General features: G+C 37.5%; 2 protein-coding genes across 3 annotated transcripts in view; one reads left to right on the top strand and one right to left on the bottom strand.

Annotated features, from left to right (window-relative positions):
- mfsd2aa (MFSD2 lysolipid transporter A, lysophospholipid a) overlaps positions 1–1,735 on the bottom strand; it is a 23,517-nt gene extending 21,782 nt beyond the window's left edge. For both annotated transcript variants that reach the window (XR_001636064.1, XM_016508710.1), the window contains exon 1: positions 1,467–1,735. Coding sequence is in view for 1 of the 2 variants with exons in the window: in XM_016508710.1 (XP_016364196.1) it covers positions 1,467–1,556 (90 nt within the window). In the remaining variant the exon portion in view is untranslated. The remainder of the gene's footprint in view (positions 1–1,466) is intronic.
- A 6,949-nt stretch (positions 1,736–8,684) lies between these two features.
- On the top strand, positions 8,685–11,183 carry LOC107705377 (protein L-Myc-1a-like). The gene is made up of 2 exons (XM_016508637.1): positions 8,685–9,084; positions 10,107–11,183. Exons 1-2 carry the CDS (start codon positions 8,685–8,687, stop codon positions 10,658–10,660), a joined length of 954 nt encoding a protein of 317 aa, XP_016364123.1. The 3' UTR covers positions 10,661–11,183.
- The last annotated feature ends 2,859 nt before the right edge of the window (positions 11,184–14,042 follow it).

The following is a 14,042-nucleotide window of genomic DNA, read 5'->3' as shown; positions in this document are numbered from 1 at the left end:
GACAGGGCATCACAATATGGTGAGGGGCGTAACATTTCCGTCACACACTTGAGGTATTCGGCCAATCACAACACACAGTCAGAGCACACCTTGCTTTTCAGAACGATGAGCTTTGTAAAAATCGACGCGTTTCTGAAAGGCGGGGCATAGAGGAGAAACAATAATGTACAGTATGTGAAAAATAATGTGTTTTTTTAACCTTAAACCGCATAAACATTTCATTACACCAAATACACGTGTAAAAAAATTTCTTTTTTAGCAACGTCATATGACCCCTTTAAGGGTATCCTTCATTCTAATGTCACCGATTTGACTGCTTGCACAATTGTCTTTCATTTAGGTGGTCTAGTTAACAATTATGAGATGCTTAAAGAATTCCTTTCTCTGACTGCAAAATACTGCGACAGACTGTGATCTCACATTATGAGAATTACAGTTTAGTGTAGCTAACTATTTTCATTGGTCCCTCACTCTATATATATTATTATTACTATCAAAAGTACACTGGTTAAGGGAAGAAGGGATACAGCTAAAACTACTGGGCATGCGCGCATCAATATAGCATAATGTTTTTCACACTGTACATCGATAATGATTGTTTTGCATTATTATAAGGGGTAGGTTTAGAGTTGGGGTAGGTGTAGACGTTAATAAAACACAATTTAATGGGTAGAAAATGTAATTTATTGTTAGCTTCCTGTAGCCTTCTAGCCACAACCAAGTACCAAGTAACTACACTGCATATCAGTTTCACAATGAGAGTTTTGCAAGCTTTCCTTATGTTGCTATAACGGTCTTTTAATGATAGTAAATAACAAGTGAGAAGGAGGGTGAATTAATGCAATGCTCGACATTATTTACATCTGACTTTGATGTGTAAAAGCATGAGAAAGTTCACATAATTTTTTCCCTGTAATCAGCGTCCACTTTGAGTCATATATCTACAGTACGTCATGGACAGCATGCGTTTCTGGAAACGTTTAAATTTTTGTAATTGGTTAGCCAATAACACCAAATAAATAACAGCAAATTATGCCTTAATACATCGTGCTTGCTTGTTAAGTCAAATTCTATTCCCTCCGGGTAAATGAACACGTCCCCTTTAAATCCGGCTTTTCTTCGCAGCGTTCTTCGCAGACACGCCTCAATGAAGCTAGTGTGCATTACAAACAGATATCTATATTCACAAATATACAGTCCATCGGCTGAACGTATATTTCTATATTTACAAATATGACATCAATGTCAGTCGTCAGTAGCAAGTAAGCTCTTCCGCATAAACCTTAACGGTAGCGAGCGTACGGCACGTGCTGCTGTAACGTAATCATTATATTCAGCATCAATCTAAACTCCCGCCTTATCAATTAACCCCACCGTCTGCTCTGAAAGTACCTACTTGGAGCCAAAAAATACATAGTACAAAAAAATGAAGTATCAATTATTTAATTCATATCCAGGTAACCTACCTTAGAAATTTTGATTCCATCTTGATTCACAGTTTTGGCTGTATGTAACAAACCAGATGAGAACTGTTCGGCTCCCTCTCCTCTTGCCATAACACTAATCAGAGATGTTTTTATTTCAGGAGCAGATCGAGCTTCTTTATTCTTGTGTTCAGGTTAAGTAACACTGTTTGACAAAGTACTGCTTCCACGGGCTAAGAAAACGAGATGCTGATCTCCACTTCTGCCTCGTTTGAATGCTGAAGTGTTCGTGTCCACGCCCACGCGCTATTTTTCCCACCGTCACGCATCGAAAGATGTGCACACGCAGGCAAACGCCGAGATGAATATTTTTATTTTGTTATAAATACACACACACACACACACACACACACACATACATTATATATATACACACACACACAAAACATTTTAAAACATTTTATAATTTTAATACTTTTTATTAACTATGACACATATGTGTGGTGAAGCATAGTGGCAAAGATAAGGTTGGAATATGAACCAAAGCCCCACAGCCTCAACGACCCTCAAAAACCTTATTTTGCATGGCCCAGGACTAGTAAAGGAAGTGACTTTTCATTGAACACCGTGTAAATGACCACTAGGGCAACGAGACACTTGGTGCATTCAGCTGATTACTATATACCGTATATTGGCTACTATTTTAGCTAATTGCCCTTAATAAGGATAAGGTAGATTAACAGGTGGGATACTCCAAAGAATCAGGGGCCTCATAGGATCATGATTTGGCCCTGGGCCAAAGCTCAGGACTAGTAACAGGAGGGTTATTGGTATGAGCCCAAAAACGCTCTTGAGCAAGGTACTTACCACATGTTGCTGTGATTGTTACTGTAATAAGTTCACTTTAGGTTCCCGTTGATAGAAGTCTGAATTAAAGTTGCAATGAAATTGTGACGTACGTCTTACTGTAACAGATTAAAAACAGAAAATAAAAAAGTAAGGCAGGGACTTGGTTCTATTCATCAGTTCTATTCATTAAATCAATAAAGTTAAAAGCTGAAAATAAACGCATAAACATTCATCTTCTACCTCTAAAAGTTGCTGATCCTCTTATCTCATTAGAGTCCACATATTTGCATAGTTGAAATGTCCCACTGCATTTCCAATGAAATTTAGATCATGACCTAACCTTTGTTTTTTTTTTTTTTTTTTTTTTTTTTACAGAGACAAATTTGGGGAACAACTTGAGGTTAAGGTTCTTGATGAGAGAGCAGAATTACCCCTTGCAGGAAAACCACCACCATATTAGTCACGTACAATGCACTTAAAGATCTGAGATGAGTTGAGAGAATCTCAAAGTATTTGTTTTTGAAGTAATTTTGAGTCCAGCACTCAAGAGAAGAAATAGTAAACCCAACGCATGCAATCATTTCAGGAAATAATCATATGAGATCAAAACATACATTTTGTGCAATGTAAATTGCTGTATTTGACAGAGCACATTATATCAATAGCATCTTTTATTTTAGTATTTTTATATATTTCTTTAAATTGTATTATTTTTTTGTATTAGTAACTGAACAGCCATGAGTGAGAACAGAGAGAAAAGATGGAGCAAAGTTTAACAATGCCTGTGACTGGGAAGAAGATTCACCTTTCAGCAGAACAATAAATGAAAACAGAGTAAAAGCTAGGCTGAAGTGGTTTAAGCAACAACAAAAAAGGCTAATATCCTGGATTGGTCGAGTCAAAGCCCAGATCTCAATCCAGCTGAGCCTCTGTGGAATGACAGGAAAGTTGGAAACTTTACAAAACCAACTGTATGGAGATTGAATAAAAAAATATTAAGTTGAAGCACCACTGGGAAGGCCTGTTCTAGTGACTAAAGATCACAGCTGCAGGCTCAGATCACAAGCGTTGATCCATGAGCTATCATGATGTTCCTTTGAAAAAGATATTTGACCCCAGGTTTCTTCAGGGATGGGTGTCAAGTATTAAGTGTACTGGATGTTGCCACAATTAAATTAAATCATTCTAACTATTACTTGTGTGTATGATGGAATCCGTTATTTGGAATTAATGATGGTATAAAATGAGTAAAAGGGGAAGTCGTGGCCTAAGGGTTAGAGAGTCGGACTCGTAACCCAAAGGTTGCGGGGTTCGAGTCTCGTACCGGCAGGGATTGTAGGTGGGGGGAGTGAATGTACAGCGCTCTCTCCCACCTTCAATACCACGACTGAGGTGCCCTTGAGCAAGGCACCGAACCCCCAGCTGCTCCCCGGGCGCCGCAGCATAAATGGCTGCCCACTGCTCCGGGTGTGTTCACGGTGTGTGTGTTCACTGCTGTGTGTGTGCACTTTGGATGGGATAAATGCAGAGCACTAATTCCAAGTATGGGTCACCATGCTTGGCCACATGTCACGTCACTTTCACTTTCACTTTCAAAATCTGTGTTCAAGAGGGTGTTTCAAAAATAGTTAATAAAAGACTCATTGTACTGTATAAATAAAAAAAAAAGATCAAAATTTGCTGTAATTTTTATTGTAATGATGTTTTTGGAAGTGAAAAGGAATCCCTGTCCCTTTGTGACACATTGCATTTGATGGGGTTTCATTGAAAAAATATGAAACAATGCTTTTTCTCATCAGTTATGTACATTAGGGTTTATTGTTACATCTGTGCTGTTAAACTATAACTTTTTAATAGGCTACTTCAGTAGGTTGTTATTTTAACATTAAATTTCAGTTCTATTCGTAAAACCTAAAATGTTGCTACCATTTTTTTTTTTTACAGTGTAACTGTTCATAGATTGACTGAAGCATATACTTAGACTCTTCACATCAAACCTAAGGGTGTGTGTGGATTTTGAGCATTCAGCTTCTTCAGTGTGTTAATCACTGTTAAATGTGTAGAGGTCATAATGTAGAGTGGTCTGTAACAAAACACACGTACACATTCTGAAATGAGTATGCTGTATGTGAACCTGATGCTGTGGATCTGTCTTCTGTAACTCGCACGTGTTCTCATAAGCATGTGCATGTATGTTCATTCATGCACACACACGTTGTGTACTTGATAAGGCATGAAAATGGCTTGAGATTTTTGTTAAATGTGTTGCTCCATTTCTTCTGTGTGTGCCTCGTAAGAGTTGATTTAATTTCTGAAACTGATTTCTCGTCTGCAGAGCTATTGTCATGATTTGCTACAGATATGTTCTGTATTCTTGTTATCTATTATTATCGTATGGTTTCAGAGAAGTAACAGCGTTTAAACTATTAAACTTCTCCACTATCAACAAAAACTGGGTTCTGACTGAGGCTATGGCTGCATGAATTTTAGGTTGTGGCGTCATCTGCTGGATAGCAATACAATTACACAGAATAAATAATAAAGACTACATGATTTAGCCAAACACAGCAAAATAGAAAATAAAATGCCACCTTTAGAGAGATTCTAACGTCAATTTCTACTGTCACTGTGAAAAATCAGTATGAGCACACTGAATGTGCCTGGTCTCATGACATTTAAATAACAATTACAATGACAGTTACATTTTAAACAGTGGTCTCTAATCTCTGCAGTTCACTTATCATGTGAATTGTGCTTTTTGTATGGCCCATTCTCAGAAAACAATGCCATTTGTGCTTAAAGATTTCAGTTTTTTTTTTGTTTTTTTGTTTTTGAAAAGCTACTGCCAAACTGACTATTTGACCAAAAATACAGTAAACAGTAGTACTGTGAAATATTATTTCAATTTAAATATCTAACCTAACTGTTTACTGTTTTAATATATTTTAAATGCAATTAATTCCTGTGATGTCAACGCTGAATTTTCCAGTCTTCAGTGTCTTATTATCTTTCAGAAATAATTCTAATTTGCTGATTTGGTGCTGAAGAAACATTTCATATTATTATCAATATTGAAAACAGTTGTGGTGCTTAACATTTCTGTGATACTTTTTCCAGGATTCTTAGATGAACAGAAAGTTCCAAAGAACAGCATTTATTTTAAATGTATATGTTCATATTGCAAACATCTTTACTCTCGCTTTTGATCAATTTAATGTATCCTTGCTGAAGAAAAGTATTTATTTCACAAAAAAAGGGGGGAAGAGAAAAAGAAAAGAAAGAAAAATCTTGCCCCAAATTTTTTAACAATATATAAACAACAAGATAAACTTCATAAACTTGCAACGTGCACACAGCTCAGACTCATTCAGAGTTCTCACATAAAATCTTTCTGCTTATAGTGGTCTCTATAAGGCAAGACTGTCTGAGGTTATTGGGGGTCAAAGGGGTTAAAGGTGAGGTGAGGGGAATAGGGATTGTGAGCAGAAACAGGAGTTGGTCTAAAGATCATGCAGACTATTCTCAAACACTCTACAAATAACTGAGGGACTATTTCAGCAGATCTTTTGTCTTCATCTATAGCTTTGTTTACTTTAACTCTGGGTCTGAACATACTTGGCCTTTCACTATCAGTCAATTTGCATGTGTACAATCAATTATTATTCATGCACAGAACCTAATTTTCACCTAATGAAGCTGTTTGCTCTTTTTAATTCCTCTGTAGAGAGTGTGAATGTGTGTGTAGATAATAGTTTATAATAACTGCCAAAAGGTGTCAAGTCTACATCCTTTCTCCACATGCGCATATATCGGGTTGGCCTATGAGACTGAGGCTAGAACAATACCAGCTCCCAGCACAGGGAGCGGCTGCTAGCATGCAGCGCTAACCTTTTCCTTTAGGGGATAATCTGTTGCCTTAACAAAGACACTGGCAAATTTTTGCCTCCGTTAAAGAGGGGGATGGTGGGGTAAAGAAGCAAGGGAGTGGGAGAAGAGGAGCGAAAAAAGAACTGAGGAGCAGAGTGGGGGATTTGGATACTATTGGCATGTCTTTGGGCTACAGCTTTTGTGTCAGTGAGCTGTGGTGATGCTCAGAGAGGGTTGAGTCTAGAGTTTAAATACCCAAACGATGTAAAAATAAATTAAATGTGAAAATATTCCAGTATTATAAAATAATGAAAACATTAGGTAATAATAAAACAATGTTACATGAACATCATTGTTCATTAATACATAACCTACTAAAATACATCTACATTTAAAAATGTATTAGATTATTTGGTTTTGTTTGGTCGGAAAGACTAGATAGATAGATAGATAGATAGATAGTGTTAATTTTATTTAATATTTCCTACATAATTTTCTTATATTTATACCTTATTATAGGTAGTCCTATAAAAAATACATGTATATTTTTTCTATATTATTATTATTGTTGTTATAGGTCCCATTTCATTTCATTTTATTACTGTTAGTATTATGCAATTGTCTATATGCAAACCCTCCCGGCAGAAAAGAAGAGAGTATGATCTTTCTTTCTGAATGGGGGGTGGAAGAAAGAAAAGAAAATCTTTTGTTTTTCATGCAAGGAATTGTCATGTATCCTTTATGCAGTAGGAGGCGCCCGAACGCAGTCTGAGTTGAGTGTGTCCATGTGCTTCTTGAGAGGTGTGTGGGGGTTCTTTGTGTGTGTAAGTACTGTTCACTATAAGCTTTTTGACCACTTGACTGGCTGTTTTGACTGACCAGATTTGTACAACAGATGTCCAGAGCTGTTAATAGAGCGTAGCAGGCTCAAATGTGTGCCTCCCAGACTTTTATATTTAGTAAAAATAAACCGAATGTACCCAACAGTTCTGGCCAGTACAGTAATAGAAAATGCTGAACTGGTTGTTAGGACAACAATCACTGTTCCAGAACTCACATTTCTCCACCTTTCCTGTATGTGTGTGGGGGTTTGATGATGACGTAATACATCCAGTTACCATCTCAGCTGTACACACTTTCATGTTACAAAAGTACTAAAGACAACCACTACATTCCTACATTAGTGGACCTTTTCTTTGTCTTTAGCCTTAATCATGCATGCATGTGAGGAGCACACCAGACACATTTCTCTTTTAGCATTGACACTTTTTACTGTAATACATAAACTTTTTACTTTCTATATCTACAAATGATCTTGTACACCGATAGAGATTGAGATATTTCGGCATGATATGACCTGATAGACATTTCTCCACACAGTGTTGGATGTGCACTGGTCATTTGCGTAGATGTGTGATGCCCTATAAGGTCAAGCATTAGATAACACCTCTACTCGTCTATCGTTCACGCTGTGCTCTCAGTGAGGAGTGTGTTGGGTGGCCAGGGGGTGGAGGGGTGCATGGATGGACTCTGACGTCAACACAGCCATTAACTGCTCTGTACTAAACCACAAATCTTCCATGTGAGTGCAAAATCCAAATGGCAAAAAAAATCTTGGCTCCACAAGAACAATAGATGTGGCTATATTGCCAGAACAAAAGTAGCAGAGTTGGAATTTCTGACTGAAATCATATAATAAAAAGAAATGCATGAACAGTTCTCCAACAAATGTAAATTATACAACACTGATCACTGATTCATGAGACATGGACAAAAGAACTACATGTAATTAGTCTGTGGAATAGATTAATTGAGATAAAAACTTTTACTGAAAAAATCCACTTTGAAATTAATGAAATAACTATTTAATTTAATATAATCAGTAACACTTTACTTAAAGCCCTTATGTATAATGGATTATAAAAGTAGTTTTAATGCATTAATTATGCCTTGTAATGCAACTTATAATGCATTGTACAATCTCATGAACCACAGTTAATACATTATAATACTTATAAATTCATTGTAACACTATGCATTTTAAATTTGGTTATAATTATTTACGACAAGATAAAGGCTAATGTATTACAACACACATTATGAATAATTATAATGCATTATACCCTTTATAAACCTTTAATGCATTATACATGAAGGATTTAAGTAAAGTGTCACCATATAATGTTGTAAAGAAATTGTTTGGGACTTTTGGGAAAAAACAAAGCTTTTTTTTTTTTTTTTGGACTGGTGATGATTTATTGGGCAAGGGAAAAAAAAGAAATTGTGGGAAAATGGGAACAGAATAATATTAGGCCCATATCATTAATACAAATATTCTATGACACAAACTTTCATTTTCTTTCATTAGGTTTTGTAGCCTCTTTTGCACCAGGATGCAAAACAAGAATCAGTGACACCTCAAATCTGGTAATTTTATTACTATTATTTTAATGAATTACATTTTATGTTTTAGTTCCATTTTTTTATATTGCATTGGTTTCAAATAACTGTTTTATAGAACTTTCTAAGTAGGCCTACTATTTGATGGATAGGGACTGGCTACTGTCGTTACCGGGGGACCGGCTCGGGTGGGCGCCGCCTAAGGTATTAACATGTGATGAGGAGTACGAGGGGCTGCACAAGTTTGACCCATTGGACATTTTGGGGAATCTGGGCTCTATCGTTATCAAAGACTGCATGTGGAGTGGCTTTTCCACGAGTCACCGGCTGGAAAAAGTGGCTCATGGCGAGCGAGCTCCGGTGACTGCTCCGATTCAGACCTCGAGCGCACAGAAAGCTGCTCGTGCCGCATCGGGCACACCCGTGACCGGGACCCAGGCGTCACTGTGCGTGAACCCCGCCGCAGTCCTGGAGCTCCCTGTCCCTCATAACAAGAAAGTGGCTGCGGGCTCCTCCGGTTCTGAGTGTCGCTCTGAATCATCCGGTAAGACTACATGTTATTACCTCCCAGCATTGATGGCATGAGTTGATATGTACTTCAGAATAATGCTGAGACAATGAGGTGATAGTCTGCTGTATAACATGTGTTATGAAGATGGAAGTTAACCAAGTAATTAATATGTAACTTGCGGTTCAGACCAGATTTGGCAGTTGGTTAGTGTAGATCTCCAAAGAAAATTGTTCCACAAGAAGCCAAAGCCACTTGCCGACTAAAAGCCGATGTGGATTGTGAATTTGTGGAGCGGATTCCATTCCTCTCCCCAAAGTACTGTAGTCCATTCCATCTCCTCACCCAGTTTTTCCTACTCCCTGTACAGTAGTGAGGGGAAACTCGGCTCCTTTCACCAGAGACACTTAACTTCATAAAACAATTTTTGCTGCAGGCAAGCTAATGCAACGTTTCCATGTAAAGAATACTTTCTGACTTTATTATTTGTAGTATTTATGTAAAATTGTATTTTAAATTATCTTTTATTTAGTTGGTTGCAAAGAAATCATTATTTATGCGTTTAATGTATTTTATTTGTACAATTTTAGTTACGAAAACCATTTTTAATCGTTTTAGCCAACAACAACAGCACTGCTCCCACATCCAAATCAGTTTTGGGAATTTTTCTTTATTATAATGGGTCTTTGAAGTAATTTGGTAGTTTTAAATAGTTTTGCCATTTAAAATGACCACAGAAGTTGAAAAATGTAAAAAATGAAAGTTTAAAAACGAAACCAGCTCATGTAGCTGTAGCGATGGAATGCAACTTCCTTGCTAAGAACCGTAAAACATTCAACAGATTGACTTGAGGTGAAGTGAATAAACCACTACAACACATTGGTTAATTTCTATGCAGTGGATGCATTGATTGCTATTTGTTTGATTCCATGTCAGTTTTTTTTTTTTTTTTTTTGGTTTATGTTTTGAGTCTGATCAAGTGTTTTCGCATTTGGAAAAGATTTCTCAATTGATTTGAAATGCTTTTGCTAAATGTGCCAAATGTTTTATTGCCTCAGATGAGGATGATGACGAGATTGACGTGGTGACAGTAGACAACCGACCAAAACGTGGCCGCCCTCCAAGTCGCCGTACTCCAGTAACCATTACAGTGAGTGCTGATCCATTTGGACCATGTCCCAAGCGCTTCCACGTGTCTCTGCATCGGCAGCAGCACAATTACGCTGCCCCCTCCCCTGACACGGATCCTGAGGATGACTTTGATGAGATGGAGTCTGAGAGCAAACGGCCACATCTGGAGCCTTCATCCTCTCCCTCATCTCTACTTTCTTCACCTGCCACATCGGACTCCGAGGACTCCAGCGAGCAGCGTCGGAACTTTCTGGAGAGAAAGAGGAGAGACGACCTTCGCTCGAGGTTCCAGGCGCTCCGGGAGGAGATTCCAGGTTTGTCTGTATCCTCAAAGACCTCGAAGGTGGCGATTCTGAAGCAGGCGACGGAATACCTGCTGCAGCTGCATGCGCGCCAACGGCGTCAAGCTCAGGAGAAGAGAAAACTCAAAGCCAAACAACAACAGCTTCTCCGCAGGATCAGTGTATTACAGAACTCCTAAAGAAAAAAAAAATCTGCTTTAACACGGCACAATATTTCCAAAGCTCATTATGGACGAGTTTTTGTCATTCACTGAAATGACACTTAAAACACTGCAGGGAGGTCTTTAAAACCACATTGAATTATGCCCTTCTTGAAGGGATCTGTACATGTGTGTGCTGGGCTTTAGACTTTAGTTGAGATGTGGAGAACTTTGTGTGAGGAGATGATGACAAATGTGCACATGCAATGCCTTTATAAACCTCAGCGGATGGCGATGCAGAGGAAGTTATATTGATGAATTTACCTCCGTAGCGAGAAGGGTGGGTGGTGTTTGTATGCATGTGGGTGGTGTGTAGGCTGTATAATGTGAGGGGAGCATGGTGTTCGAAAACGTTGTGTAGAAAATTTGAAGTGTCTTGTTCATAACATGATCTGTACAAAATCTGCTGTAAATACTGTATTCAGAGGATGTTCTCCTCCTGTATCTACTCACGAACTGCACAGAGATTCTATTTTGTTAAAGAATAAAGCATCTAAAATGATGTGGCTTTCCCTGTTATTTTTGTTTGTTTTAATGAAATTTGAGGTATTCTTTCTAGTTCCTGATCTAGCATAGGTGGCATAATTACACTAAAGGAACTGGAACAAAATCCATCTAATAAAAATGTGGTTTAAGCTTATGTAAAGTTCTTGATTAACCTGGTAAAAAGTTGATTCAGAAATTAGATGTTTGTCTTGCACTACTTGATCAGTCTTGTGCAGCAAAACGATTAAGATAAGTTTTTCAGATCCTTCCCTCTGTGTGCCTGCTGTTAAAGCAGAAAGAGGAAGTAGCCTGGATATTTACTGAAAAACAGGTAGTTCAAAAATCACCTTTACCCCCGTTATCCTGAACAACAGGTTAAACGGCGAAACCGTAGAGGTGTGAAAACTGACTTGTGCTTATGGGAGTATCATTTTACTTACAATTTTAATAAAAACTAAATTTGTCAGTCACATACGGAAGCTTATTCACTCCCTCGCATGTACTTTAAATGCAGTCACACATGTCTCATTTGTTCAAATGAATTCTTCAATCTGCAGAAGTGGGAAAGGTGCATTTTGGGATGCAGGAAGCCAAAAGAGGAAGTGATGTAAGCAGCACTATGCCTTTTCCTGTATATTTGAATTTCTTCACCACATTGGGATTAGTTTAGTGTGTTACAAAACTTTCTATTTAAAAAAAAAAAGCTGTTCTTTTGAGCTTTATTCATCAACACATCCTGAAAAAAGTATCATGGTTGCCACAAAAGGTTGGAAAATGAGCCTATTTTGAAAAATAGTGGAGTGTTCCTTTAAGCAGCTCAACTGTTTTCAGCACTGATAATAAATGTTTCTTGAGCACCAAATCAGCATATTAGAATGATTTCAGAAACATCTTGTGACACTGAAGACTGGAGTAATGGTTGCTGAAATTTCAATTCTAAATAATTTTTGTAATTTCATTTTTTAACTGTGATAGCATTTAACAATATTAATGTTTTACTGTTTTAAGGTGAAAAAAAAGAGTAAAAAGTGTTATGGGTGAAGTTAGATATGAAACTTGCCTGCTACTGGGTTGTGTACTGTTCCCACTGTTAAAAATTGTAACTTTATCTACTAGACATTTTTGTTATGGTGCAGCTATTATTGGTGTGTTTATTTTCCATCAGTGCTAAAAAGGTCATATCACTCTCCCTTTTATTCAGTCTATTACATAAGAATCCACACATAAACAGTGTCTCTCTCTCTCTCTCAGACATAGAGCCCATACCGGCACCATCGCTGCCAACCACTGACCCAGATTCCATTCCCATAGAATCACGTAGACAGCTCCAAACAACCGGTGACCCACTGATCCTAATGAAGCTAATCTATGCCACACACACTCACTTATTTCATTCCCACTTCCTAATCCCTGTCTGTGTTTCTTTCTCTCTTCAATCTCTTTCATTTCTCTTTTTCTCTTTGTCAGAGAGTTATGTAACTGCAGTTACATAGAGAACAGGCAGTGTTTATGCCTCTCCCTCTCTCAGTCTGTCTCTCACCTCACTGTCTGTGAACGTTTTGGTCTGGGTGTGGCACAGAAGCAAGTTTATTGCATTTTACTTGCTCTGGAGCTCAGAATCCAAACATTGCTTTTTTTTAAAATAAATCAGCAACAGCCTTTATTGGGTGTGCTTTTGGCTCAAATCTCTGATCTGAAGTAACCTTAATCTCATTGGTTTATACACTAAAGCCATCTGGCTACAATACACATCTTCACTTTGCCACCAAAATATATAAAGACACTATTAGACGCCGTTGGCACAAAATCAGAATGGACCCTATATATATATTTAATGCATGTTACTGGTGATATTGTAAATTATTCATCTGTGCATTCCTTTTCTTAGAACATTTTTTGACAATCTTTAATCATAACTTGCTCTTCCTGTGATACTCACTTCTCTCTGCTGATGGATACAAGGCCACACTTCAGTTAAACCAACTGCAGTCAGATCTGCCTGTATACCAGTATGCAACACTTCAGATTTTTCTCTTGTTTGATAGCCATTTCACTCAGAAATACATACAATATGATAGTAGTCAGAGTCGGTCACACTTAAATTTCATGCTGACTCTAAATGCATGCCAAAAAGATGTAAGATATAGTGACCTTTTCAATAATTGTCGAAACTCTCACTGGCCATGGAGTCATTGGGCCATCCTTATTATTGGAAGACTTTTAATTAAATCAAGATTATCTGATGAACTACAGCTAAATTAAATTGCTGCCTTAAATGCAGGAAATACATGCCTGTGCTTGATTTTTTGCACATAAAATTGAAAGTACACTGAAAAAACAAAACAAAATTTGTGTAAATTTCAACACATTGAATTAAACATTTTGGAGTAGAAAAACTGAAATTGTATATTCTTAAAATATACCCCAATCTTTGTTTTATTTACAACTGCAATTGTAACAGTTGAGGGTGGGGAGGGGGCATTAGATTTGGTGAGGGGTCTTTGTCTATTTGGGGTTTTGTCTTTAATGAGATTTTAGATTCCCAGCCATCAGACCAAAGCTTCAATTATCGGCTGCACTATAATGTCAATGCATAATCACTGAAGCCGTTTACAGTTTGCCTGAATGCAGTATTAAATTACAGGAATTCTGTGCAAGCTGGATATAATTGGTATAGAGACCAATTATACAACATAATTTCTAAAAGACAATAGAACAATAATTCTTACATATGTGAGGGTGTGTTAGGCAGCTAGGTAAATGCTTTAAATTACCCTAAAGAAAATGGAAAAAAGAGAGGAAAAAGGTGCTACTGAATCTGTTATGGATCTGCATGCATTTTCTCTTTATATGGGATCTATTCAGCATGTACAAA

Source organism: Sinocyclocheilus rhinocerous, unplaced genomic scaffold (assembly GCF_001515625.1).
Source record: "Sinocyclocheilus rhinocerous isolate Xijiao unplaced genomic scaffold, SAMN03320098_v1.1 scaffold564, whole genome shotgun sequence".
NCBI lineage: Eukaryota > Metazoa > Chordata > Actinopteri > Cypriniformes > Cyprinidae > Sinocyclocheilus > Sinocyclocheilus rhinocerous.
The sequence above is the reverse complement of the archived record's forward strand: the minus strand, read 5'-3'. Positions and strand labels throughout refer to the sequence as shown.

Bases quoted from the DNA above. Each gene is read 5' to 3' on its own strand.
- LOC107705377 (XM_016508637.1), top strand. From the start codon at position 8,685: ATGGATAGGGACTGGCTACTGTCGTTACCGGGGGACCGGCTCGGGTGG. The intron at 9,085-10,106 runs GTAAGACTACAT...TTATTGCCTCAG, and splicing joins GTGTCGCTCTGAATCATCCG to ATGAGGATGATGACGAGATT.